The sequence below is a fragment of the Lycorma delicatula genome, chromosome 12, assembly GCF_047948215.1.
Source record: "Lycorma delicatula isolate Av1 chromosome 12, ASM4794821v1, whole genome shotgun sequence".
In the NCBI taxonomy this organism is placed as follows: domain Eukaryota; kingdom Metazoa; phylum Arthropoda; class Insecta; order Hemiptera; family Fulgoridae; genus Lycorma; species Lycorma delicatula.
In genome coordinates this window covers 20,650,425-20,678,023 of record NC_134466.1, presented here as the reverse complement: position 1 = coordinate 20,678,023, position 27,599 = coordinate 20,650,425, and the positions used below count along the sequence as shown (strand labels likewise).

Sequence of the window (27,599 nt, the reverse complement as noted above, 5' to 3'; positions counted from 1 at the left end):
ATCTTATGTTTTATTTACCTCTAAAAGTGAATGAAAAGTAGACTCATAAGAACGACTTATTTCATTAAGATAATAGCCATCATCAAACAAAGCAAGCAGAATTCTTACGATTAATCCTATCTTCTAGTGTGATAGGTGGCACTAATTTACAAGAACAAATTTTAAAAGGTTCCTTAAAACATTATGAATAATTGAACAAGGAATGTTTAATTCAGGTGCTGCTTGTCATGTTGACTTGAGCAAACTATATAAGTTCTTAAATAATAATAAAATAATAAGTACTTGTTATACTAATTCAGCATTTTTCCCATGTAATGTAATGTTTAATGTGATCAACAATTTCCAATGCTATTCACAAGCCGTAACTGTGGTGATCTTTAAATCAAGTTTTGTGGTTATGTTGAACCACAGTGACTCTTTCTTTAAAAAAAAACAATCAATACATTTTCAAATTTTCTTTAATCCATTGTCACTCAATAGACATTGATGAAAATTTAGCAGTGTATTCATTAGAATTCGGTAGGTACAGTTTAGTACTTTTTCATTTCTCCAATTATGTGGTATTACAATAAAATTAATGATTTTGTTTGTAACTATTCAGTATTGTAATAAAATGTATAACAATAAAATCAAATGTAATTTACTCACAATATTGATACCAATTTATCTATGTGGTATGAATTATTTATAAATGCTGGGGAAAGAGACAACTCGTGCAGTTCTTCAAAACTCTTATGGGAAATAAATGTAACAAAACCAGTTGCATTAGTCAGTATGCTGGGACAGGATGAAAACAGAATGAGGTAGTGAATTGATGAATTTAATTCAAAGATTTCATTAATGAATTTGAAAATAAAAGTAGACGTAGCAACTTAATATATAAAAGGCGTACTATAATATGAACGATGCTACTTATATATCTGTTGTGCACAATTCCAGTCAAAAATTTTAAGAGACTCTAATATCCATGTGCATGATTTAGGAGCTACTAAAGTAATAGACTTAGTATACCTCACATACACAATTTATATATGATTCAAATTATTCAAATAATAATTAAATAACCCATAATGACTTTTATCCAGATACATGGCAAGAAGGTCTTTATTGTTGAACATGCAGGAAGATATTACCAAATTATAGGTCTAAAAGATAGTATTGATAACGGATCGTTTAGTATGTTTTTTGTCAGTGATTGTTTATCAGTGAATAGAACAGTGTTTGCCTCATCAATAAATTAAAACTGCAGTTAAGTGGCAAGGACAGTGCTGATAAATCATAACGAATGCTAGGGTATAAAATAAGGGAGGATTTAAAGAGGATACTAAAGAGAACTGAAAGTGTTCGTGGAAAAAGGAATTAACTACTTAATAAAGGTCAACTGGTGGATAAAGAGGAAGGAAGGATAAATATTTAATGATAGGATTTAATATTACGATGTACTTTTATTATTACTTGCCTGAAAGTTATAGATTATATTCAGTTTTTAGAATGTTGACGATTTTTCTACTCACTGATACATGTGTAACAGAATGATGTAGAGTGGTTTATGCAGTGTTTTCAAGAAAATAATACTTTGGGAGAGCCAGCATATTAGAAATCACATATACTATAGAGTGGAAAAAGGAATTTTTAACAGATTATGAATAGGGATATGTTTTTTCTGATTTTTTTTGTCAAACTTTTAAATACGATAGCGAATTTTAATGAATTAAAATAATAACTATAAATATCATGTTTTATCAACCTGGTTTAGGTAATCAGCAACTGGAAATCAGAAAATGATGGAAAGGAAATACGTAGAGGTACATATAATGTAAGAAAAGAAGTGAAACTCTTTTCCTACAAAGTGATGTGTATTCAAAAACTGAAACCAACAGATCATACCGAAAGAGTAAATTATTATAAATGGTTTAAACGTCTTATTGACCAAAATGGCGTAGGTGTACTAAAGGTTAGGTTTTTTACAAAAAGGGTGGTTTCAACTGGAAAGATATATTAAACTACAAAATATACAACTGCGACAATATACGACTACTAGCCTCTTATTAACTGCATTAAGAATCTTTACATGATGCGAAAATTGGAGACTGGTTTGAGGTGAACAGAATGCGCATTGTGAGTCCAATCATTTTTGAAAATACAGTGGATAGTGATCATTGTTGAGCTGTTTTAACAACTTTCATTAATCAGTTAACAGAAGTGGAAATTAATCACGGCTATCCCAACAATATGTTGCCACAGTTAACAGGCCAATGATATTTTATGAAATATCATTGGGAAACAAACCATTTTGAGGGGTTTTTGGCCTGCACAATTGCCTAGTCTGACTTCCCCATATTACTTTCTATAGAGGCAGCAGAAATAGCAGTGTATCGAAACAGACCACACACAATTGACAAACTAAAAACTGCAATAACAGCACACATATGAGACATTCCAGTACATCAGTTAGTTAAAGTGTATGAAAACAAACTGAAACATGTGCAATGTTGTATTAATGTTTGAAGAGGTCATTTTCAACACCTTTTATAAACTATTCCAGTTATTCTAATATCCAATTCTATAAAATAATGAAATAAACATGCAAAGTAATAATTAAGGAAGTTTCATCATTACACTCCCGTAATTCCAGTACCCAGCAACTTTCCAAATGCACTGTATGGTAGTAAAAATAAATGTAATATTAAAGGGAGTTAGTTAAAAGAGCTGAGAAATTAACTAAATGGAGGGTGGAACAAATACATCAATTGGATAAGAGACATTTTGGTTTGCTTGGCATTTATCCCGCCACCACCCCATTTGGTCACCCTAAACCTTAAGACTGAATGTCTGTTCCTCAAATGGCTACTGAGCCTTGAAACATTTAGCAGCCAATGTCCCAACTGTAAAAAATGTAAGAAAATAGGCCATTAAAAAAAAACAGCAAGGTTGAAGAAGTTAAGATGCTCTACAGGAAATTGAATAATGAATCAATAAGATTCAAAAAGTAAATGAGAAATGTCTTGCAGATGAATAATCACATACAGAACTTTTAGAAAGAACTGGGTAATATGAACTGAAAACGAAAAAAGGTGACGGATATACTTAAATGGTGGAAGAAGTATACAGTAGACTTGTACTGATCTAATAGAAAACCACATAATATTCCTGTAAAAGATCAAGTACAAATGTAACAGGATGAAGTAGGAGCATCAATCAGAAAATAAAAAAGTAATGAGGAGAGTGAACAAATTTAGAATCTTAAGTAGAATATGGACAAGCTTATTTCAGAATAGGAAATTGTCCAAGAGATATCGTGAGGAGAAGGATTGACTAAAACATTGCTAGAAGGATCATCAGAAGGTGAAAAGAAGAGAGGCCTAAAAGATCAAGAATGATAAAAATTAAAAGACGTTGGATTTACAAAGAACTAAAAATTTTTATTGAAAATATAAAGTAATAAGAATCATGCATGGTGCAAGGGCCATATATCAAACAAGTATGAAAATGTTGATGAGTTGTGAAAATAATAATCTGTTTAGCTTTCAAACTTAGCATCCCATTGAAGAACAGGTTAAAAGAAATCATTAATTTAATCCCTCTTATTTTTAAGAATTCCCTTTATTCTGCTATATTTTTTTCATTGCCATATTTGACAAACTTCCAACGTCCTTCACGTAATTATTTAAGTTGGTGTAAAGTTCAAGTCATTTTTCAAATCAAAGAATCGTTTATTTTTTTTACATACTAAATTCATACCTTACAGGTAGATGATTTCAACTTACTTCACAGATTCCATTAACTCCCGCTTTCTATTCTTCTGTTTAGCCTGTGGAACCACTGTAAGGTATTACTTCAGAGGATGATATGTATGAATGTAAATGAAATGTAGTTTGTACAGTCACAGGTCGACTATTCCTGAGATGTGTGGTTAATTAAAACCCAACCACCAAAGAACACTTGTATCCACAATCTAGTATTCAAATCCATATAAAAGTAACTAAGTTTACTAGGATTTAAATGTTAGAACTCTCGGCTTTGAAATCAGTTGACTTATGACAAGTTAACCACTAGACCAGCCCGGTGGGCTAGATTCAATTAACTACTCTTCATCATATTAACTCACATGTATATCTGATCTGTCTAAGGAATATTACAATACTTTCTTCATTGATTTATTAAATTTATTAAAATAAAATAAAATAAAATAATAAATATCTTTTATTATTATAATATAACTTTACATATAATCATTCAGCAATAGTATAAAGAATCATGAACGCTATGCTCTTTTATGTTATACATTTCTATCGTTTGAAAAGCTGAAAATGAAATAGTGCCAATGCAACATTTATCAAATTCACTGTGTACTTCTATGCATACAAACTTAAATATAACAGTTGTGTTTACAAAGATGAATCAGTACAAATAAATTGTATTTCTAACAGAATTGATTAAAAAATAAATAATTGGGCATTTTTAGATTAAGCAACAGTTGTAACAACAGACAAACAATTTAATGGCTTTTATTTGCACAAAGTATCTTTAGATATATTACAATAATGGTTTTAAAATGCTACGTTAAAGTGAATGAAAATAAATAAGTTTTATAATATCCATTTTGGGCAAGGAATTTGTCCTGTAGTAGCCTCTTTAAGTAACACCTGCATAACAGTGCTTTAGCTAACTTCCATTTGTATACTGTCATTGTTCTTGCAGATATAATTTCCGACTTCTAATATCAGACAAAGTTTTCAGAAATTTAAATGATGAAATTTTCAAAATTTACAACATTTAACAATTTTTATTTCATTTGTACTTTTGTGAAGAATTCAATTTAACTTTTTTGAAGGAGCTATTTATCCTTGTAGCCCAAGTAAATGCTTTTTTTAAAAGACCAAAAAAAAGGAAATTAGGAAAATAATTATAATTATATGTATATAAAAATAAAGACAGAAAAATATTTATTTCAAACTGAATAGTTTTGGATTTAACAAACTTTAGTCCAGGAGAGTAATATTCCACTGCTTATAAATAGTAAGTAAACTTTGTTTCTATTTTAACAGCTATGGATGATATAAAAAAAAGATTGACGCAAAAAGATAAGGAAGAAATGCAATCTTGAACATTACTTGCTATTGGATCATAATACAGTCACTGTGAAAATTAACAGGTAATTGAAGGTATATTGGACATCTGGAATAAATAAATTATTACAAAGATATGCAAGGTAATAGTGTATACATGTTGGAGCAATGTAAAAGGAATGCATAATTTTGGATACAGTGGCAGCAATAAACAAAAATACCATGCGATTATATTTTACTCCTCAAGGAGTAATCAATTTAAAAGTGCAGAGCATTATTAATTACATTATTACTATTATTATTATTATTATTATTATTATATTATTACTGGTCGACCTGAGAGTATACAAGATTACATTTTGTTACATGACTCTTAATTATGAACAATATAATTCACTAAATTGTGCATTACTTCATTTTAAATGTGTTTTGTTTAATTTTAGGTTTCTAATTTAGATGAATACTTTTTATACAAGTTTGTAGTTTGATAAAGCAGAAATTACTAACAAGGGGTAGTGTTGAAAATGCTGTTGATGAGTGATTCTGTTTAATAGTAGAAGCACCCTACAGCTGTTACAAAATTAAATCCAGCATCCTATAAAAAATATTAAAAAAAATTAATTAATTAAAAGTATAATCAATTATATATCAAAGAAAAATTTTATTGTTACAATAAATAAAAAAAAGTAACAGAGAGTGGTTTATTAACTATCCTTTAACTGTCCCTTTCTTTTTTTTTTTACTTTTTATTTTAATTCTGAAGTAAAACAGCAAGGATCTAGAGAACTTTACAATGTAATACTTCTCCTTTACACAGACATTCAGCTATCAGGGTAAAAGGAAAAGCATGATTTACTGCATGATTAGTTTCTCTGTACAGGAATATAACTGTAACTGATTTAGAAAATTTTGCATTTTGGGAACTGGGAGCTGGTATAAATACGTATTTTAATCTTTCTTTTAAATGGTTAATATCTCTCTATATAAACACAGATTAAGTGCAACCATATCGGTTAGGTATCTGTTGAGAGCCAGAATAAGAAATGATTTCTGAAAGAGGACAGCAGCTCTTTCAGTAACTGTTAAGGGTGTAGGCCAGGAGGACCTAAATGGAATTATCAACATCACTCATCCTTCTGAGTACTACACAGCTGAAAGCAATGAAAAACTACTGCTGCTTTTTTTTTCAAGAAAATTTAACTCTTCAATGTTCATATAACAAAGATGGAGGTGTCTTCCTTGGTAAAATATTCTGGAGGTAAAGATATTGATTTGCATGGCATTTTTCCTGCCACCACCACATTCGTTCGCCCTAAAGCATAAGACTGAATGTCTCTGCCACAAACGGTTGCTGAAGCTCGAAACAGAGTAGTGACAAGTGTCCTAAATAGCTCCTAGGGCTTACCTAACAGCGTGAGCGGACTAAGCGCGGTGTCATACACCACCGGCTTACGTGTCCCAACCGCTCACTTGACATATATTTACTAAAATGGGTAGGTGCACCCCGTTAACTACTAAACATATATATGACATCCATAAATTAAAATTTACTTCGTCCAGACAGCAATTCGCTGCCACGCCGGAGTCGTTGAATGCCAGCAAGTATCTGTCCACCATATAAAAGCGCTTGGAGTCCTAACTGGCTAGTTGTTAGCCATATATCTCAAGGTTAGCTTCCCACAGCAGTGCGTTAGGTGTCTTTCCCTTAATTAAACTACTGATGTCGGTTGAACATATCAACCGCATCAAGGAACTCTCACACGTTCCGACAATGCGGCTCTCGCCATATTGACTCGCAGCTTGTGAGTGGCCAATTTTCCCCTTGACGCCCCTTGGTTCCAGGGGGATCTTCTAGCTTCGGTCGTGAATTACCACCAACTATAAGGAATATAGTTATCGTAATATAAATAAAAATATAGTAATATTGGGATATAGATCCCGATATACTGCGGTCAAAAGGAAACTTTCTGCCACACCTTTTTGGAATGCGCACATTGGGACGATCTAAAAGCAAGATACAACATACAAGAGATTATCCCGGAAACTGCAACAAAGAGATAAAGAGGAATGGCTGACAATTGAGAGATTCGTGTCTGAGTTATACGAGCAAAGGAAGTGGATTACAAGAAGTGAGAGAAATTTCTTTAAGAAGAAGAAAAAACATAAAGCCCGAGACCTGGCTGCTGGGACAGAGCACGGGAACAGCATACCCGGGCCCGGTGCCCTGGCCTAAGCGGTTAGAGGCAGGAAATAAGGAAAAGATCCGGAACCGGTGAGCCGGCCTGCCATGCCGGTAGGTGTCGAGGCTCATTAGAGTCGCAAGGTCACTCCCCTGGGCTGAGTAATACCTGATTGTTGAGCCGGCCCAGTGGAGCAGGAGAACAAACCAACACAAATAAAAACTCAAGAAATAAAAAGTGAAAGACTAAAATTTAAGTTTATATCGCAATTATAATTATATTTTATTAAAGGTAATTCAAAATTAACTTTCTTTCGTTTACTGTATATACATTACTGTGTTTGTTTCATAATTTATAAGTTATAAGGATAATTCAGGAGGAATGAAAAAAAATATTCAGGACATGATCTATTGGTGAAAATAAAACCGGTCTTATTTTCACGAGTAGAAATTGAAAAAATAAGTTACAGAAGTACACTTCTAAGTATTTTTTTAAAATTTGGGATATATTGCGCTTTTGAAAATTATTTGTTTTGAATATCTATTGAAATCTACCACAATTTAATATGTTATGTTTCTATTGAATTTCGAAATTTTTACGTTTTTATTTAGTCTCTGTGGGCTTCATCTATACTATTTTACTCAAATTCTCTAAACTCTATTTAAAAAAATTTGTATTTATTCCTTGTTTAACAAAGTTATTTTACACTAAGCACAATATATTGTTTTTTTTTATCTAGTCGTACCATTTACCCCAGATTTCTCAGATACTAGAAAAATAGTCATCTTTCGAGACGATCGTGTCAGTGTGGCAGTCAGGGAAATGAATTAATGTATAGACTGTAAAGAAGGTCCAAAAGACTGAAAAAAAGGTTAAATTACTTTGAACTGATGATATATCATTTGAATTACTATGGTGCTTTAGAGAAAAAGGACTAAAAAAACTTTTCTTGTTTTTATCAATATGTATTATTTTTTTTTTAAATTCGCAATTGTTACCACAATAATGAAAATATTTGTGGATATTTAATATGACATTTGTAGTTTAATGTGATCAAAATACTCATTTTTTATGGAAGATGTACAGAAATTTTTTAACTGCACCAGCTATTTTGACTGCAAAAAGAACATGGTTCTTTCTGCAATTTTAAATAGGAAGCATACAAATAAAGCTATTTCTAGTCAAAATAAAAAAAAAATTAAATACATATTTTATTCACATTAGTTTGTGTCTGGTGTGTGTGTGTGTGTAGTAATGCTGGCGCTTTTAACATGTTTTACTTTACTTCATAATAAAATTTTGCGACATGTTCCCAAAAAATTAGTTTCTTTAGTTTTATTTTAATTTTTTTTATATCTTTGCAGTATCCATTTTTAAAATTATTTTTTACACTTATATTATTACAAAAGATCCGTCTTATTCTATCTAAAATTGTCTTTTAAATGATTAATTGTAATTATTTAAAAAAAATAATATTGCTTTTCTTAATGGATTTTGTATACTTGATATTCCAATTTGTATTAATTTACGTATTGTAATTTAAAAAAATCATTCCATTTAGTTGATTGAATTTAGGTAAACAAACACTTTTCCCAAAATAAAATGCTGGGTAGACCCATCGATTTTTTTTCTGAAAAACGAAGTATTCTTGTGTGTGTATATGTTAAAATATTTGTACGAGCACTCACTCCATCCGTCATGTATAATTTCTTAACAAATTACCGTAAATGTTTCTAAAATATTTTTTTATTGATATATATATGGCTCTGGGAAAGAATTGAGGTGAAATGTTTTCTAAATCGAAGCCAGAATGGCTTCACGAAAGGGGTTGGCACTGAGGATTGCAACTTAAATGCTCTTGCCGAGATGGAAAGCGCCGACTGTAATATGTTTTGGCAATTTTTATAGACATAGAGGCAGCATTCCCTTCCTTGTGTTGGAGTTCTGTCTTCTATAAGTTGGAACACCGCAATGTTCCCGTAGCCCTGCAGGCCGTAGAACATGACTATTTGTCTAATCGTACGGCTCTGTTAAATAATGCGCATCTAGCTGTGGAAAAATCCGTCACCAAGGGAAACCCGCAGGATTCCGTTCTCGGTCCCTTACTGTGGAACCTAGTATTTGACCGGTTACTGGGAATGACATTCCCAGAAGGGATCACGTCTCCTTATAGTTTTGCTGTCTGGACGAAGTAAATTTTAATTTATGGATGTCATATATATTTTTAGTAGTTGACGGGGTGCATCTACCCATTTTAGTAAATATATGTCAAGTGAGCGGTTGGGACACGTAAGCCGGTGGTGTATGACACCGCGCTTAGTCCACTCACGCTGTTAGGTAAGCCCTAGGAGCTATTTAGGACACTTGTCACTACTCTGTTTCGAGCTTCAGCAACCGTTTGTGGCAGAGACATTCAGTCTTATGCTTTAGGGCGAACGAATGTGGTGGTGGCAGGAAAAATGCCATGCAAATCAATATCTTTACCTCCAGAATATTTTACCAAGGAAGACACCTCCATCTTTGTTATATGAACATTGAAGAGTTAAATTTTCTTGAAAAAAAAAGCAGCAGTAGTTTTTCATTGCTTTCAGCTGTGTAGTACTCAGAAGGATGAGTGATGTTGATAATTCCATTTAGGTCCTCCTGGCCTACACCCTTAACAGTTACTGAAAGAGCTGCTGTCCTCTTTCAGAAATCATTTCTTATTCTGGCTCTCAACAGATACCTCTCCGATATGGTTGCACTTAATCTGTGTTTATATAGTAAGATATTAACCATTTGAAAGAAAGATTAAAATACGTATTTATACCAGCTCCCAGTTCCCAAAATGCAAAATTTTCTAAATCAGTTACAGTTATATTCCTGTACAGGGAAACTAATCATGCAGTAAATCATGCTTTTCCTTTTACCCTGACAGCTGAATGTCTGTGTAAAGGAGAAGTATTACATTGTAAAGTTCTCTAGATCCTTGCTGTTTTACTTCAGAATTAAAATATAAAGTAAAAAAAAAAGAAAGGGACAGTTAAAGGATAGTTAATAAACCACTCTCTGTTACTTTTTTTTATTTATTGTAACAATAATATTTTTATTTGATATATAATTGATTATACTTTTAATTAATTAATTTTTTTAAATATTTTTTATAGAATGCTGGATTTAATTTTGTAACAGCTGTAGGGTGCTTCTACTATTAAACAGAATCACTCATCAACAGCATTTTCAACACTACCCCTCGTTAGTAATTTCTGCTTTATCAAACTTCAAACTTGTATAAAAAGTATTCATCTAAATTAGAAACCTAAAATTAAACAAAACACATTTAAAATGAAGTAATGCACAATTTAGTGATTTATATTGTTCATAATTAAGAGTTATGTAACAAAATGTAATCTTGTATACTCTCAGGTCGACCAGTAATAATATAATAATAATAATAATAATAATAATAATAATAGTAATAATGTAATTAATAATGCTCTGCACTTTTAAATCGATTACTCCTTGAGGAGTAAAATGTAATCGCATGGTATTTTTGTTTATTGCTGCCACTGTATCCAAAATTATGCATTCCTTTTACATTGCTCCAACATGTATACACTATTACCTTGCATATCTTTGTAATAATTTATTTATTCCAGATGTCCAATATACCTTCAATTACCTGTTAATTTTCACAGTGACTGTATTATGATCCAATAGCAAGTAATGTTCAAGATTGCATTTCTTCCTTATCTTTTTGCGTCAATCTTTTTTTTATATCATCCATAGCTGTTAAAATAGAAACAAAGTTTACTTACTATTTATAAGCAGTGGAATATTACTCTCCTGGACTAAAGTTTGTTAAATCCAAAACTATTCAGTTTGAAATAAATATTTTTCTGTCTTTATTTTTATATACATATAATTATAATTATTTTCCTAATTTCCTTTTTTTTGGTCTTTTAAAAAAAGCATTTACTTGGGCTACAAGGATAAATAGCTCCTTCAAAAAAGTTAAATTGAATTCTTCACAAAAGTACAAATGAAATAAAAATTGTTAAATGTTGTAAATTTTGAAAATTTCATCATTTAAATTTCTGAAAACTTTGTCTGATATTAGAAGTCGGAAATTATATCTGCAAGAACAATGACAGTATACAAATGGAAGTTAGCTAAAGCACTGTTATGCAGGTGTTACTTAAAGAGGCTACTACAGGACAAATTCCTTGCCCAAAATGGATATTATAAAACTTATTTATTTTCATTCACTTTAACGTAGCATTTTAAAACCATTATTGTAATATATCTAAAGATACTTTGTGCAAATAAAAGCCATTAAATTGTTTGTCTGTTGTTACAACTGTTGCTTAATCTAAAAATGCCCAATTATTTATTTTTTAATCAATTCTGTTAGAAATACAATTTATTTGTACTGATTCATCTTTGTAAACACAACTGTTATATTTAAGTTTGTATGCATAGAAGTACACAGTGAATTTGATAAATGTTGCATTGGCACTATTTCATTTTCAGCTTTTCAAACGATAGAAATGTACAACATAAAAGAGCATAGCGTTCATGATTCTTTATACTATTGCTGAATGATTATATGTAAAGTTATATTATAATAATAAAAGATATTTATTATTTTATTTTATTTTATTTTAATAAATTTAATAAATCAATGAAGAAAGTATTGTAATATTCCTTAGACAGATCAGATATACATGTGAGTTAATATGATGAAGAGTAGTTAATTGAATCTAGCCCACCGGGCTGGTCTAGTGGTTAACTTGTCACAAGTCAACTGATTTCAAAGTCGAGAGTTCTAACATTTAAATCCTAGTAAACTTAGTTACTTTTATACGGATTTGAATACTAGATTGTGGATACAAGTGTTCTTTGGTGGTTGGGTTTTAATTAACCACACATCTCAGGAATAGTCGACCTGCGACTGTAAAAACAACATTTCATTTACATTCATACATATCATCATCCTCTGAAGTAATACCTTACAGTGGTTCCACAGGCTAAACAGAAGAAGAGAAAGCGGGAGTTAATGGAATCTGTGAAGTAAGTTGAAATCATCTACCTGTAAGGTATGAATTTAGTATGTAAAAAAAATAAACGATTCTTTGATTTGAAAAATGACTTGAACTTTACACCAACTTAAATAATTACGTGAAGGACGTTGGAAGTTTGTCAAATATGGCAATGAAAAAAATATAGCAGAATAAAGGGAATTCTTAAAAATAAGAGGGATTAAATTAATGATTTCTTTTAACCTGTTCTTCAATGGGATGCTAAGTTTGAAAGCTAAACAGATTATTATTTTCACAACTCATCAACATTTTCATACTTGTTTGATATATGGCCCTTGCACCATGCATGATTCTTATTACTTTATATTTTCAATAAAAATTTTTAGTTCTTTGTAAATCCAACATCTTTTAATTTTTATCATTCTTGATCTTTTAGGCCTCTCTTCTTTTCACCTTCTGATGATCCTTCTAGCAATGTTTTAGTCAATCCTTCTCCTCACGATATCTCTTGGACAATTTCCTATTCTGAAATAAGCTTGTCCATATTCTACTTAAGATTCTAAATTTGTTCACTCTCCTCATTACTTTTTTATTTTCTGATTGATGCTCCTACTTCATCCTGTTACATTTGTACTTGATCTTTTACAGGAATATTATGTGGTTTTCTATTAGATCAGTACAAGTCTACTGTATACTTCTTCCACCATTTAAGTATATCCGTCACCTTTTTTCCTTTTCAGTTCATATTACCCAGTTCTTTCTAAATGTTCTGTATGTGATAATTCATCTGCAAGACATTTCTCATTAACTTTTTGAATCTTATTGATTCATTATTCAATTTCCTGTAGAGCATCTTAACTTTATCAACCTTGCTGTTTTTTTTTTAATGGCCTATTTTCTTACATTTTTTACAGTTGGGACACTGGCTGCTAAATATTTCAAGGCTCAGTAGCCGTTTGAGGGACAGACGTTCCGTCTTTTGCTTTAGGGCGACAAAATGGGATGGTGACGGGATAAATGCCAAGCAAACCAAAATGTCTCTTATCCAATTGATGCAATTTGTTCCACCCTCCATTTAGTTAATTTCTCAGCTCTTTTAACTAACTCCCTTTAATATTACATTTATTTTTACTACCATACAGTGCATTTGGAAAGTTGCTGGGTACTGGAATTACGGGAGTGTAATGATGAAACTTCCTTAATTATTACTTTGCATGTTTATTTCATTATTTTATAGAATTGGATATTAGAATAACTGGAATAGTTTATAAAAGGTGTTGAAAATGACCTCTTCAAACATTAATACAACATTGCACATGCTTCAGTTTGTTTTCATACACTTTAACTAACTGATGTACTGGAATGTCTCATATGTGTGCTGTTATTGCAGTTTTTATTTTGTCAATTGTGTGTGGTCTGTTTCGATACACTGCTATTTCTGCTGCCTCTATAGAAAGTAATATGGGGAAGTCAGACTAGGCAATTGTGCAGGCCAAAAACCCCTCAAAATGGTTTGTTTCCCAATGATATTTCATAAAAAATCATTGACCTGTTAACTGTGGCAACATCTTGTTGGGATAGCGGTGATTAATTTCCACTTCTGTTAACTGATTAATGAAAGTTGTTAAAACAGCTCAATAATGATCCACTGTATTTTCAAAAATGATTGGACTAGCAATGCGCATTCTGTTTACCTCAAACCAGTCTCCAATTTTCGCATCATGTAAAGATTCTTAATGCAGTTAATAAGAGGCTAGTAGTCAACCACAGTTGTATATTTTGTAGTTTAATATATCTTTCCAGTTGAAACCACCCTTTTTGTAAAAAACCTAACCTTTATTACACCTACGCCATTTTGGTCAATAAGACGTTTAAACCATTTACAATAATTTACTCTTTTGTGATGATCTGGTGGTTTCAGTTTTTGAATACTCATTACTTTGCAGGAAAAGAGTTTTACTTCTTTTCTTACACCTGTATGTGCAGTCTACATATCTGATTGATTGCATTTCTCAATTTCGATTTTGCAAATAAATCGTCAATTTTTTATTTGTTTTCATATCCAGCAGATTTCTAAAAGACTACCAAAGAAGTTGGAGATTTTGAAATCTCCAGCCTTCTTTTGTAGTTTTTTTACTAGCCTATATTATTAGCATTATTATTAGTATATTTTTTAGTATTTATTATCCTTCCTCCACTTTCAATTTGTGTTCTCAGTTGTTTCCTTTCGCTTTTTCATCCCTCCAAAGTACGTTTGGCTGCCCTACAACACCAATTTCCATATTATTGTTCTACAACAATGCTTATATTACTCTTCCATAATTTTCTCTTTCTCTTAATACAGTACTTCAATTGTACCATCTTCATATTGATTAGTTGGTATATAAACTTGTATTAAAAGCAGGTCTCTGTATTTATTCTCATTCTGACAGCACTTTTCCATTCATTAGTAAAAACTATACTAGTAAACTGCTATTTATTTTTTTTAGAATTATTCCTACATCACTTCTACCTTTTTACTTCCTGAATTGTAATATCATCCTGTAATAACTTCATTTTTTCTCATTTCACTTTATTTACTGAAGTTCCATTACGTCTATGTTTACATTCATCTCTCTTTTAACATTTTCTAACTTCTTTGTTTGCAAAAATGTCTCTACATTATATGTACCTGTACGTATTTCCTTTCCATCATTTTCTGACTTCCAGTTGCTAATTACCTAAACCAGGTTGATAAAACATGATATTTATAGTTATTTATTTTAATTCATTAAAATTTGCTATCGTATTTAAAAGTTTGACAAAAAAATCAGGAAAAACATATCCCTATTCATAATCTGTTAAAAATTCCTTTTTGCGCTCTATAGTATATGTGATTTCTAATATGCTGGCTCTCCTAAAGTATTATTTTCTTGAAAACACTGAATAAACCACTCTACATCATTCTGTTACACATGTATCAGTGAGTAGAAAAATCGTCAACATTCTAAAAACTGAATATAATCTATAACTTTCAGGCAAGTAATAATAAAAGTACATCGTAATATTAAATCCTATCATTAAATATTTATCCTTCCTTCCTCTTTATCCACCAGTTGACCTTTATTAAGTAGTTAATTCCTTTTTCCACGAACACTTTCAGTTCTCTTTAGTATCCTCTTTAAATCCTCCCTTATTTTATACCCTAGCATTCGTTATGACTTATCAGCACTGTCCTTGCCACTTAACTGCAGTTTTAATTTATTGATGAGGCAAACACTGTTCTATTCACTGATAAATAATCACTGACAAAAAACATACTAAACGATCCGTTATCAATACTATCTTTTAGACCTATAATTTGGTAATATCTTCCTGCATTTTCAACAATAAAGCCCTTCTTGCCATGTATCTGGATAAAAGTCATTATGGGTTATTTAATTATTATTTGAATAATTTGAATCATATCTAAATTGCGTATGTGAGGTATACTAAGTCTATTACTTTAGCAGCTCCTAAATCATGCACATGGATATTAGTCAATTAAAATTTTTAACTGGAATTGTGCACAACAGATATATAAGCAGCATCGTTCATGTTATAGTAAGCCTTTTAAATATTAAGTTGCTACGTCTACTTTTATTTTAAATTCATTAATGAGATTCTTCTTTGAATTAAATTCATCAATTCACTACTACATTATTTTTTCATCCTGTCCCAGCATACTGACTAATGCAACTGGTTTTGTTACTTTTGTTTCCCATAAGAGTTTTGAAGAACTGCAGGAGTTGTCTCTTTCCCCAGCATTTATAAATAATTCATACCACATAGATAAATTGGTATCAATATTGTAAGTAAATTACATTTGACTTTATTGTTATACATTTTATTACAATACTGAATAGTTACAAATAAAATCATTAATTTTATTGTAATACCACATAATTGGAGAAATGAAAAAGTACTAAACTGTACCGACCGAATTCTAATGAATACACTGCTAAATTTTCATCAATGTCTATCGAGTGACAATGGATTAAAGAAAATTTGAAAATGTATTTATTGTTTTTTTTTAAAGAACAGGACACTGTGATTCAACATAACCAGAAAACGAGATTTAAAGATCACCACAGTTACGGCTTGTGAATAGCATTGGAAATTGTTGATCACATTAAACATTACATTACATGGGAAAAATGCTGAATTAGTACAACAAGTACTTATTATTTTATTATTATTTAAGAACTTATATAGTTTGCTCAAGTCAACATGACAAGCAGCACCTGAATTAAACATTCCTTGTTCAATTATTCATAATGTTTTAAGGAACCTTTTAAAATTTGTTCTTGTAAAGTAGTGCCACGTATGACACTAGAATATAGGATTAATCGTAAGAATTCTGCTTGATTTGTTTGATGATGACAATTATCTTAATGAAATAAGTCGTTCTTATGAGGCTACTTTTCATTCAATTTTAGAGTTAAATAAAACATCAGATTCTGGGGGTTCAAATAACCCCCATTTCAATGCTGAGCACATCAGGACAGTTTGAAAATTAATGTGTGACAAGTGATACTGGTGAGATCTCTTCATTTTTCCTTTATGAACATTTACCTCGATATATTGGAAAATATTGCTTTTCCTCAGCAACAACATTTACAACATATATTCCAGCAAATTGGACGCCGCTACCACTGCCACATCGAGTATAACTGTTTATAAATTTCTGAAGTACAAATTTCCTTGTAGGTTGATTTGATAGGTTGAACAAAATTTTTTCTTGTAATGATTTACATTACAAGAAAAAATTTTGTTGTAATGCTATTAATCATGAAGAGAAGGCTAATCAGATATCTCAAAACTTACATAATTGTTAATATGTTGATGCTGCAAACAGTACGTAAGCCCAATACATTGAGTTGAAAATTTAAATTTTTTTAACTGATATCCACTGACGGTGAAGTTTAATATTTTGTATTGTAAAATATTTTTATTTACAAAGGTCTGCAACTGAATAGTTTTATATATTAGAAATAAATAATGAAAGGATATTTAAATAAACATAAATTAAGCTATTAAATAAGGCACTTAAAAAAAATTAATGGTCATGGGAATTAATAAAATTAATAAATACATTCTTTAAACAATAGGTGCATTTGATGTAATAATTCATGACTGCATACAACAAAGCTATGTTTATAAAATACACACACACTATATAAATATATATGTAATGTGTGTTTAATTATGGACTCTACAGTCCTAGTTTGAGATAGTACATATATAAAGTATGTTAAAGAGTCATGGGTAGATCCATAATCAAAGATGTACTGAGCAAATCCCAAGAAAACCAGTATACATCAATTCAAGCTGATCCTGATTGTGTCTTCAGTATGGATCCAGCAGGCATCTGGTTGAACACTACATTGAAAAATGATCACACATAAGGAAACAAAGGGTAGTAGATAAGGGACAAAATTCTCATGTTGACTACAATACAAGCTCATCCAAAGATTATTAATTTATACATCCAAAGAAATTGAGGTATATTTATCAGGATAGAAACAGCACATTATCGATAAATGTTTTTGCATTTATTAAATTAATTATGCATTATTTATTTAATGTTTTGACCACCTCAAATATATGCTTTTCTTCTAGATGCTAAGGAATCAGCTGAGGACTGGTTTGGGCTTCATGAAGAATTTTAGAACCATCATTTGAATTTTAAAATATTTAGAACTATATAAACTATATAAACTGAATATAAACTACTTAACCGAACCCTAAATGTAGCAGTATGTTTATTAAATACAATTGCGAGATAAAGCTATCAAAGAAAATAGATAGAGAAAATGTAATAAAACTAGAGTTAGTACTAATAAACAGTAGTCAGTATTTTGATATTTGATATCAAAAGAGAATAAAATTTTTTTAAAATAAATTAGAGATTAAAATATTACTCTAACACTACCATGAAATTAGATTTAGCTTATAACTTGTTAAACTATTGTCTCATTTAATACACGAATCTTTTCAAGGTATCCTCATTCTTACTTATTAATACACACAATGCACAAAAATGTTCATCACTGTTTACAAAACATGTAATACTATTACTTTATTTATAAAAAAATAAACCTCTGGGAACACGATGGTAATTGCAGTTGCACAATAACATAGGCAGTAGCCTGGATTTTCTCGAGTGGGGAAAATATGAAAATGTTTTTTATTAAAAAGTGGTTTTATTTGAAAATTTTAAAACGCCAAAATTAATAATTGGAATGCTATTCGAAACTATCTAAATCATAATTCAGCACTAGCCTATGAGATTTCTGTATTAATCGTAACAAAATTTCTTTCTCACATTTATTTTTTGCTTCCAGAGCACTTTTTTATCCACATTCATCATGCACAGACCGACAAGCCGATTTTTTGTCATTGTTGACTGTAACCAAGTCTTTATCCTGCATAAGGTGCTGAAGGATCTTTCTCTAGTAAACCTTGTGCAAGTGAGATAAGTAGCGTCAATTTTATGGATGGGTAGAACAATTGGGTTTCTTTAACTACTGAAGCTGGTTCTACCTCCTTCAGTTCGGCCTTTGGCACATTTTTTCCTTTCCATTTGTTATACAAAAGTACAGCTTCACCAAGGAAATCATTAAAATTGTAATAACTACAAAACATGTAGTTTTTTTATCAAGTTTTTCATATCAAGCATTATGTAAAGCAATGTAAGCTATGAGAATGCGGGCAAGTTCTCCTCAGAAAAACGCTCTTCCAGAGACATTATTAATGAATCTGTGTACGGAATAATTAGCGATCTTCTACAAAATCCGCCAGGAGTCTATGCTGGTGGATTCGCATGATGTTTCTGCTGATTTATGACTGTGGCATATTGAAATCTGTTGAAATATGCTCAGCGATTGTTTCAGCCTCTCTTTCACGCTTTCATTTTCAACAACCGCATTTCCACGTTGTCTTCTCATGATGAAGTTATGATGTCGATGATTTTTTTTGCAATTTCCACATTGAAGTAAGCCCATATTTGTTAACTGAAGCATGTACCACCGGCTGCAGTAGTTGCGAATATTTTGTTATGAGACAAACACTAACAATGAATTTCTAATTTTGTAGTAGGATAATGCATTTGAAAACCGCTTTTTTCGTTGCATTGTTACCATCTGTTGACAGTTTTTCAAGCGCCATAACAATTTGCACTTAATGTTTCTTGAATGTGGCGATACTTTTTTATTTTTGAGAGCAATGGATTGCACATAGCATTGGTGTATTTGGTATGCATTTTCGATGAAGGGCTGATTCTCCAAAGCATCTTATTATTTCTTTTAATGTGGAGGCCGCATGTTGTATCACTTTTATTTCATTTGAGCTGTTTACAACTAAGACCAGTTTGTGACTAGCACAGAAAAAGTATAATGCTGTCGTATTCTTTTCTTGAATAATTTTCTGGTGGACACCACCATCTTTCCCTGCCATACTGGAACACCCATCGTATCCTTGTCCAGTGCACTTGTCTGGATCAAGGCCTACCTTTTCTAGAATGATGTTAATTGCAGATGATACAGATTTTTCATCGTGTCAGTCACCTCTAAATAAACTAGAAATTCCTCACGAACCTTCATCTTTTCCCTAATATGCCGGTGCCCTTGTCTGCCGGGATACTGTAGCAAATGCTTTATTTATGTCAGTAGTGATGTCGTCTGCAATGACGTCGCCACATAGGCTGAATATTTCATTTTGAATCCATGGTGGCAATTGGGATTTTTGTGCTCTTTCAAAATGTGGTCACCAGCGTCTGGTTTGAGTTTCACCAAATCTTCCGAAACACCAAAGATATGTCATGTGTAATTTAATTGCACGGCATCTGTAGCATAGTCATAACTTGTAGTTGGTGACAAAAGGTTTTTTAAAACTCATACTCATGCATATTTCGCTCAGCTTAAATTTACAACTAAGAGAACTGAGTTTTCTTTGCGATTTAAACTTGAGTATTTTGAAAGTTTATATTTTGATTAATTTTTAAACTAAAATTTTTAAAACCGTAATCATTGCTATGTAATCATAAGAGAAATTACCGCTCATAAAAAAGAATAAGGTACATCGTCTCTTTTTTTACAAATTTGATGGTTATTTTTAGAATCGTTTTTATTTTTTTTTAAAGATAACTGCTCTCAAAGTTGTTTTTGTAAACTAATCATCAATGTATCAACAACCAATACATTATTACATCTTTTTATTGTTATTCATTATTTCTTGATTGTCACTGAGTTCATTTTCTGTAATTTTTTCTACTAAAGGGCACGATAACAACAAGAGAAATATACAAGTCACTGATATTATATACTTTTCTCGTGTATATCCTGTTTTATGACTAATAAACATCTTCTGTTTATCTAGAATTATTTGGGTTCTGTTAAAGCCAATTTTCTGGTATTACATAGCGAGTTCTATTTATCATGCACTATAATGTAACTCCACTACGGACTATAATATTGATATACATATCGTTTGATTCGTGGAATGTTGTTTTGCATTACTGGTAATGTGTTACAGCAAGTGTTGGAAATGTGCAACCCTTCATACCCTTCATACCATATTTTTTGACCGTCATAGGACATCAGGGATAATGGAATTCATCTCAATAAATGTAGTGTGAAGGGTTTGACTTCAGGAGAATTGTAGACATTTTCAACACTTGCTCTAACACATTACCAGTTCTACATACCTACAGTCCATGACTCAAATGAAATGTGAGTATCTCTGTAGAACGTGGAGTTACAGTGTATAGTATCATGTTGTGCATGATAACATGATCTCACTCAGATATCTGTTCATTACTTACATGTAAAACTTAAACTTGATTTAATGTTTACCAAAGTGATACAAGAGAATTTATTAACTTCAGATTGAAAATAAATTTTTTCTGTTGAGAAAAATTATAAAATCATCATTATAATTATAAAATTATGAAAAAATAAGCTGAATTACTGGAATCAGCTTATTGTTTTGATATATTTATAAACAGATGTAATTTAAGACGTCCTTACTGCTTTGTGTCGATTTCTATTGCCACACCACTTCCTCCATTATTAGCCATGATGGCATTTACCAAAGTTCGCCTTATTGATCCTCTGACTGATATTACAGTCACCAGTTTGACATACGTCAGGATGCTACCGAAGTAAATGCCTCGATAGACATTTCCATCAGTGTTTTAACTCAATTAAAGGTACCGCGTAGTCGCATACATATATTTTATAAAGTAATTAATCGAACAGTAATATATTTATTTAAAAAGTATTTCATCACAGTAAGTCACTGCAACGAACCGAGTAAAAAGATATTTTGTATTTACTGATTATATAAAACAAAAGAATAATGACTTATGTCGACAAAATTTGATCTCATAATATTATTTCTACGATGCAGTACCGGACAACACTGCATTCTATACCTTATTGAAATAAGATAAATAATACACCGTCTACCAACTTTACTAAAACCCGGCTTTTATCAACAATCTAGTATAAAATCGGTGGATATATTTGAGGCACAGCTTGCACTGATATTAATCGATGTCTACAAAATAACCTAATAACCATTTTAACCCTAACTTAAGAAACGTATTATTTTAGTTTTTTTACTTTTCTTTTTGTTGATATCTTTAAACCGGAGGGAAGGATTTGGATGAAATTTGTGAGAATGGTTTTTGTATATGGAGCATTGATGCCTATTCATTTTGGCACAGTAACTCAGGGTCGTGGAGAGAAACGATCACCTTAAGTTCTGTTTCTCTAAATTTTACTCAAAGAGTAAAAAAAAAAAAAAAAAAAAAAAAAAAAAAAAAAAAAAAAAAAATCATCATGAAAATCATTTATGTATAAAAATCATTCGATTTTTATACATAAATCTTCTTTACATCCTCACATATTTCAATCTTTTACTTCAATTTCCTGCTATGTACCAGTTTGTCAAAGGCCAAGATCTCGGTTGTGAGTAATTTATATATTTTTCTCGTCTTATGTATATATATATACGTTTCAATCACGTGCATATAAACATATATATAGTTATATATTCGTGTTGCAAGTGCACGATTGAAACAAGTAGTTCATATTTTATATCTTTATGTTTCTAAATACATTTATAGCTTTTCCGTTTTTAATTGCTACATATGTATATTTGAATAAGTGAATACTTACAGGGCTAACAAATTTACATATATATGAAAACCGTAATTCAAACGGTACGTCAGAAGTAAACCAGTCTATTAACGAATTTTCTTCAATTGTACTTAAAACTGGAGTTAAATTTACAACAAAATTGTTCATTATAGTTCTGGTATTCAAACGTAAAGTACATCTGAAAACAAACGTGAGAATAAACAAAACTTAGGAAATTATATAATTTTTATTTACCATTAAACACACAAGTTTAGCTCATTATATATTATGCACAAAAATGATAATTATATTTTTCTATGTTTTAAATTTTTATGCATCGAGTAAATATGGTAAGGTCGTTTAAAAAATGAAATGAAGGGTCAACCAATCCATGAATTTGTTGTGTTAAGAGCTAAAATGTGTTCGTTACTTTCAGGTGTCACCGATTATTATTTACAACAAAAAAAGACTGCGTAGGAGATTAAAAAGGGTTCTCATATATTTGATAAAGATTATAATTTGAAAGTTTTAAATCATGAAATGTATAAAGATTGTTTATTCAACAGAAAAATTTAATATTCCACATCGAAATCGATACGTACTTTTAAACATCAAATTTACTCGATTGATCAATGTAAAAAAGCTCTCTCTCTCCGTACAATGATAAAAGATTCATATTCGAAAACCTTATAGATACACTCCGTTACGGTCATAAAGATATCGATGAATATATGGTGAAAAGAAGAAAAAAAAAATTATCCTTCATCTATTCTATTAGCTTAGTTTAGTTTCACGGTTGAAAATAAACAATAAGAAGAGTTAAATTAATTTTATAAAAAAAAGCCGATGCCGGAATCCCGACTGCGGCTTTTGACTGGGTAAAAGCCGATGCCGATTGTAGAAACATTTGGTAGCTGGAATTTCGACTTTCAAAAGAGTTTATATAAACTAGATTCAAATGGTACAAACCCCAATTACTGCAATTAGAACGTATTTTATTTTTATCAACTACAACACAATCACGCGATGGAGTTCTAAATCTACATTTATTTCAAAATGACAAATACATTACATCTCTAAATTGCATACGACTTAATTTGTAACATCAATACCGCGTATAAACTCTACATTATGATAATTATGTCCATAAGACAGTTTTTTCAAACACTTATAAATTATATGTAGATCTGTTGGTTGATTGATTTCATTCAAATCTTATTGATAAGATGATTAAATCGTGGAGGTAAATATTTTCCACAAACTTCAATTGAATCACCATTTTTGTCTTTGTAAACTTCACTTTTTCTATTCTATATAGCCTATTGTAGACCTTTTCACTTATATTAATTGTAAAATTTAAACTATTCAGTTTATCGAAGATATTAGACATTTTTATGATTCTATATATAAAAGTAAAAATATTTAATATCAACATTTTATTGTTGATAAAAATTATCGTTTTATTATAGATTTACAAATGAGTTTAATAGATGTGTGTTATGACCAGATTAAAGATAACTATTCGTATGATATCTTTGGTGATTTTAAACTTATAATTGATGGAGATACGGGTTTTTTCAAAGCAACAAAATTATGTCATGATGGTGGGAAACAATTTAAACATTGGAATGAAAATAAACTGTCTAAATTTTTTAATACAATATATCTCATTGGCCGGAATTCCGGCCGATGAAATAATGTCATAAGTTACGACCGCTAATTGCCAAATTATAACAGGAATGTTACGTTTTTGATAATTTAATACTAGCAATAGCATCTTGGATATCCCTAAGTTTTTATGTTCGATGTAATAAAATTATAAAAGATTTTTTCATCAAAGATTTTAAGTCATATCAAAACGATAATATTCAGCGGAATTCGAAGTTTCGATATATAGAAAATAAGCAAGAGGAATTGAAAATTGAAGATGAAAATTTAAAAGTTGCAAATTAACGAATTGAAATGTAATGTAAAAAAAATTAAAACCATGACTACACCATACTTATCTACACTTGTTCCACTCGATGAATGTGATAATTGTATTATAATTTTGGGTAAAAATATAGATAATGAAGAGTATAAATATTATGCTATTCGTGTTCAATATAAAAATGTAGATCATGCATTGAATAAACTAAAAAAAGATATCCTAATTTTTTAATTGTTTATAAAAAATTTAAAGAACCAAGTAGTTCAGGATTTTTTAATGTTGCTTTTAAAGATTTTAAATCTAAAAGAAAAATTAGTCATTTTAATATAGATATGGAATTTGATGACTTTATAAAAATGTTATATGAAAAACTTTTAATAAGCTACAAATCGCGGCAACACCAAAGGAAGAACGTGAAGGCGAGTCGGATTAATGTAATAAACATTATAAATTTTATTACGTTATTATTATTTTTTTCTTTTTAGAACGGGAGTATCTATCAAAGCCGATTTAGGGATAAAATTACACAAGCTGGCTAAACGTAATTATCCTACTTGGAATACCGAATTAAAGGATCTAATGGTCTTGTGCAAGCAGATATAGTCAAAATGATACCTTATTCTCGAACCGGTAAGGATTATAAATATTTTTTGACTGCTATCGATGGTTTTACTAAATTCGCGTACTCTAACCGTTAAAGAATAAGACGGGTAAAGAGGTCGCGTCCGCTTTGCAACCAATATTTGAAAGCATAAGATGAAACATTTAAACGGAGCAGGCAAGGAATTTTATAATCCACAAGTGAAAGCTCTATTGTAACAATTCAACATAAATCATTATTCCACATATTCAGATAAAAAGCCTGCGGTAACTGAACGCTTCAATAGAACCCTAAAAACGAAAACTTGGACTAAATTTACAGAACAGGAAAGCTGCAAGTGGATTGATATGCTACAAGCTCTACTCGAAGAGTATAACAATATTGTGTTTTCAGCCACAAAATTTATACCGAAATACGTAAGGAAGACGATCGAATCGCAAGTGCTTGGAAATTTAAACAAAAAATAAGATAGAAAAAAGTGTGTTGTAAAAATTTAATTTAATATTGGCGATTACGTTCGCATAAACAAACATAAAAAAGTATTCGAAATAGGTTATTTACCGAATTGGGCGAATGAAATATTCAAAATACATACGGTGTACGCTGAATCTCGACCGGTTACATATGAACTAATTAATAATACAGATGAACTCAGAAAAGGACGTTTTCATCAACACGAACTGCAAAAATCTAAACACAAAGATGTATATCAAATTGAGAAAATGCTCAAACGAAAAGGCAACAAGGCGTATGTAAAACGGCTCGGATTCCATAAAATTTACAATTCATGGATAGATTTGAGTGATGTTATTTATCACCAATTTTTTATTGCCAAAATCATTGTGAATACAAATTAAAACAAATACATTATTGATACTACATCTCTACTGTATATATCCAGATGATAATAATAAGGAGCTAGTTTATAGCAGTAAATAATCTCAATTTAACCTTCGAAAAAATATGAATATTAAATATTTATTTTACTCATCTAACAAACCAATAAAAAGGGAAATTAAAAATCGTATTGAAAACTTTGCGAAAGATATTGAAAAATATTTTAATTGGGATACGCTGCATATAAAAATAATTATTCATGGATGGCTTTTGCGATTTGTTATAATAGATGAATTTTATGTTGAACCTGATGAGCTTTATGCTGATTTGCCAAAACATCCTTATCATTTACTTCCGATTAGTAAAGTTGATGTAATCATATCAACGACGGGAAAAGATTAGTAGTTTATTGATTTAGATTTTTAATCATTTATAAAAGAGATAACAATACACCCACGAGCACTCATAAATTTTATATTAGTTATTCTTTTAAGGTAAGGAATAAACCAATAAAATCACAAATTACTCAATTTATTGATGATCTTAATGGGTTTTTTGCTCACATGAGTTTTTAAATAAAATCTTTATATTCTTTAAATCTTTAAAAATAAATCTTCGTATTAATGGTATCGTTGATTACATAACATTAGATCAATATTATGACAATAAAAATGAATATGATGAAGAATTTGAAAGCGATGTGGCAAAATGTCCTTATGATTTACTTTCAATTATTTCAGTTACAATAAACATATCTACAACATTAGATTAATAGTTTATTGATAATCACTTTATTTATTTCTATATAGATTCATAAATAATGTTTCAGTTGATTGTTTTAGTTGTATTAATATGTTATTTCATTCTCATTTGTATTACACCTGTAGAATAGATATATCAATAGCTTAGTCGCGTGTGTTTTTGTATCTATTCGCGTATGTTAATGGTTTCAATATTAAACATTTCATAAAAGATGCATGATGAAGTAAGTACAACAGAAAACAAAGTTCCCCATCGTGAACGCAATGATGGGTTACGGATTCGAAAAACGAAGTAGGCATGGATCCCTCTTACCAAACGCTATTAGTTGTATTGTATGCGGCCAATCAAACTGGGGTAAAACAAATATTGTTTTTAATATTTTAGTTCAACCAAACGGAGCACTTTTTCAGAACTTGTAAGTTTGTTAAAAATCCTTTCACCAACCTCTATGTAGAATGCTATCAAACTTGATGATGTTAAATCCAGAACTCGGTTACTATGAATATTCTGAAAACGATCAAGTTCCAAAACCGGAAGCTGTTAAACTGCATTCAATAATGATTTTCGATGATATAACCAAACAAAAACAAGGCAATATCGGTGCTTATTTTGCAAGAGGTGGTCGCAATAAAATTGATTGTTTTTATTTGGCGCAAAATATTTTAAAATACCGAAACAACTGATACGAAAAAATTGTAATTTACTAATATTATTCAACCGTTACGCTTTTCTAGTTATCGATAAAGAGAGTGATAAAAATAAACGTTGCTATTGAAACGGTATCGATAAATTTTTAATTGACGATTGAACGCTGGACGAACGCAGCGTTGAACTTATTCGCGAATGGACTATTACTTTGAATTTTCTTTTTCTTTTTAATTTTAAGACAATGTATATGAAGGAGAAACAAATGGTTGCAATTGATAAATTAAATAACGATTTTAAACGTAAACATGCGTCTTACTTGATGGGTTTAGCCGAAGAAGATGCTTTGTTTAAAAAACACTTCCGACCGATAATAGATCCCATAAAAGAA

At 30.5% G+C, this 27,599-nt stretch overlaps 2 protein-coding genes across 31 annotated transcripts in view; one reads left to right on the top strand and one right to left on the bottom strand.

The window, feature by feature from the left end:
- Positions 1-5,759, top strand: part of LOC142332939 (uncharacterized) — an 87,844-nt gene extending 82,085 nt beyond the window's left edge. Inside the window, exon 20 of the mRNA XM_075379651.1 lies at positions 5,513-5,759. Coding sequence (XP_075235766.1) covers positions 5,513-5,557 — 45 coding nt within the window. The 3' untranslated portion in view covers positions 5,558-5,759. The remainder of the gene's footprint in view (positions 1-5,512) is intronic.
- A 4,535-nt stretch (positions 5,760-10,294) lies between these two features.
- Positions 10,295-27,599, bottom strand: part of LOC142333452 (uncharacterized) — a 238,602-nt gene continuing 221,297 nt past the window's right edge. For 28 of the 30 annotated variants that reach the window (XM_075380564.1, XM_075380583.1, XM_075380569.1 and 25 more), the window contains 3 exons: positions 22,473-22,632; positions 17,116-17,259; positions 10,295-10,547 (listed from right to left, as the gene is read on the bottom strand). In XM_075380564.1, coding sequence (XP_075236679.1) covers positions 10,503-10,547; positions 17,116-17,259; positions 22,473-22,632 — 349 coding nt within the window. In that variant the 3' untranslated portion in view covers positions 10,295-10,502. Of the gene's footprint in view, positions 10,548-17,115; positions 17,260-17,532; positions 17,671-22,472; positions 22,633-27,599 lie in introns of those variants that run through there. The other 2 variants (XM_075380590.1, XM_075380591.1) reach the window with 2 other exon arrangements.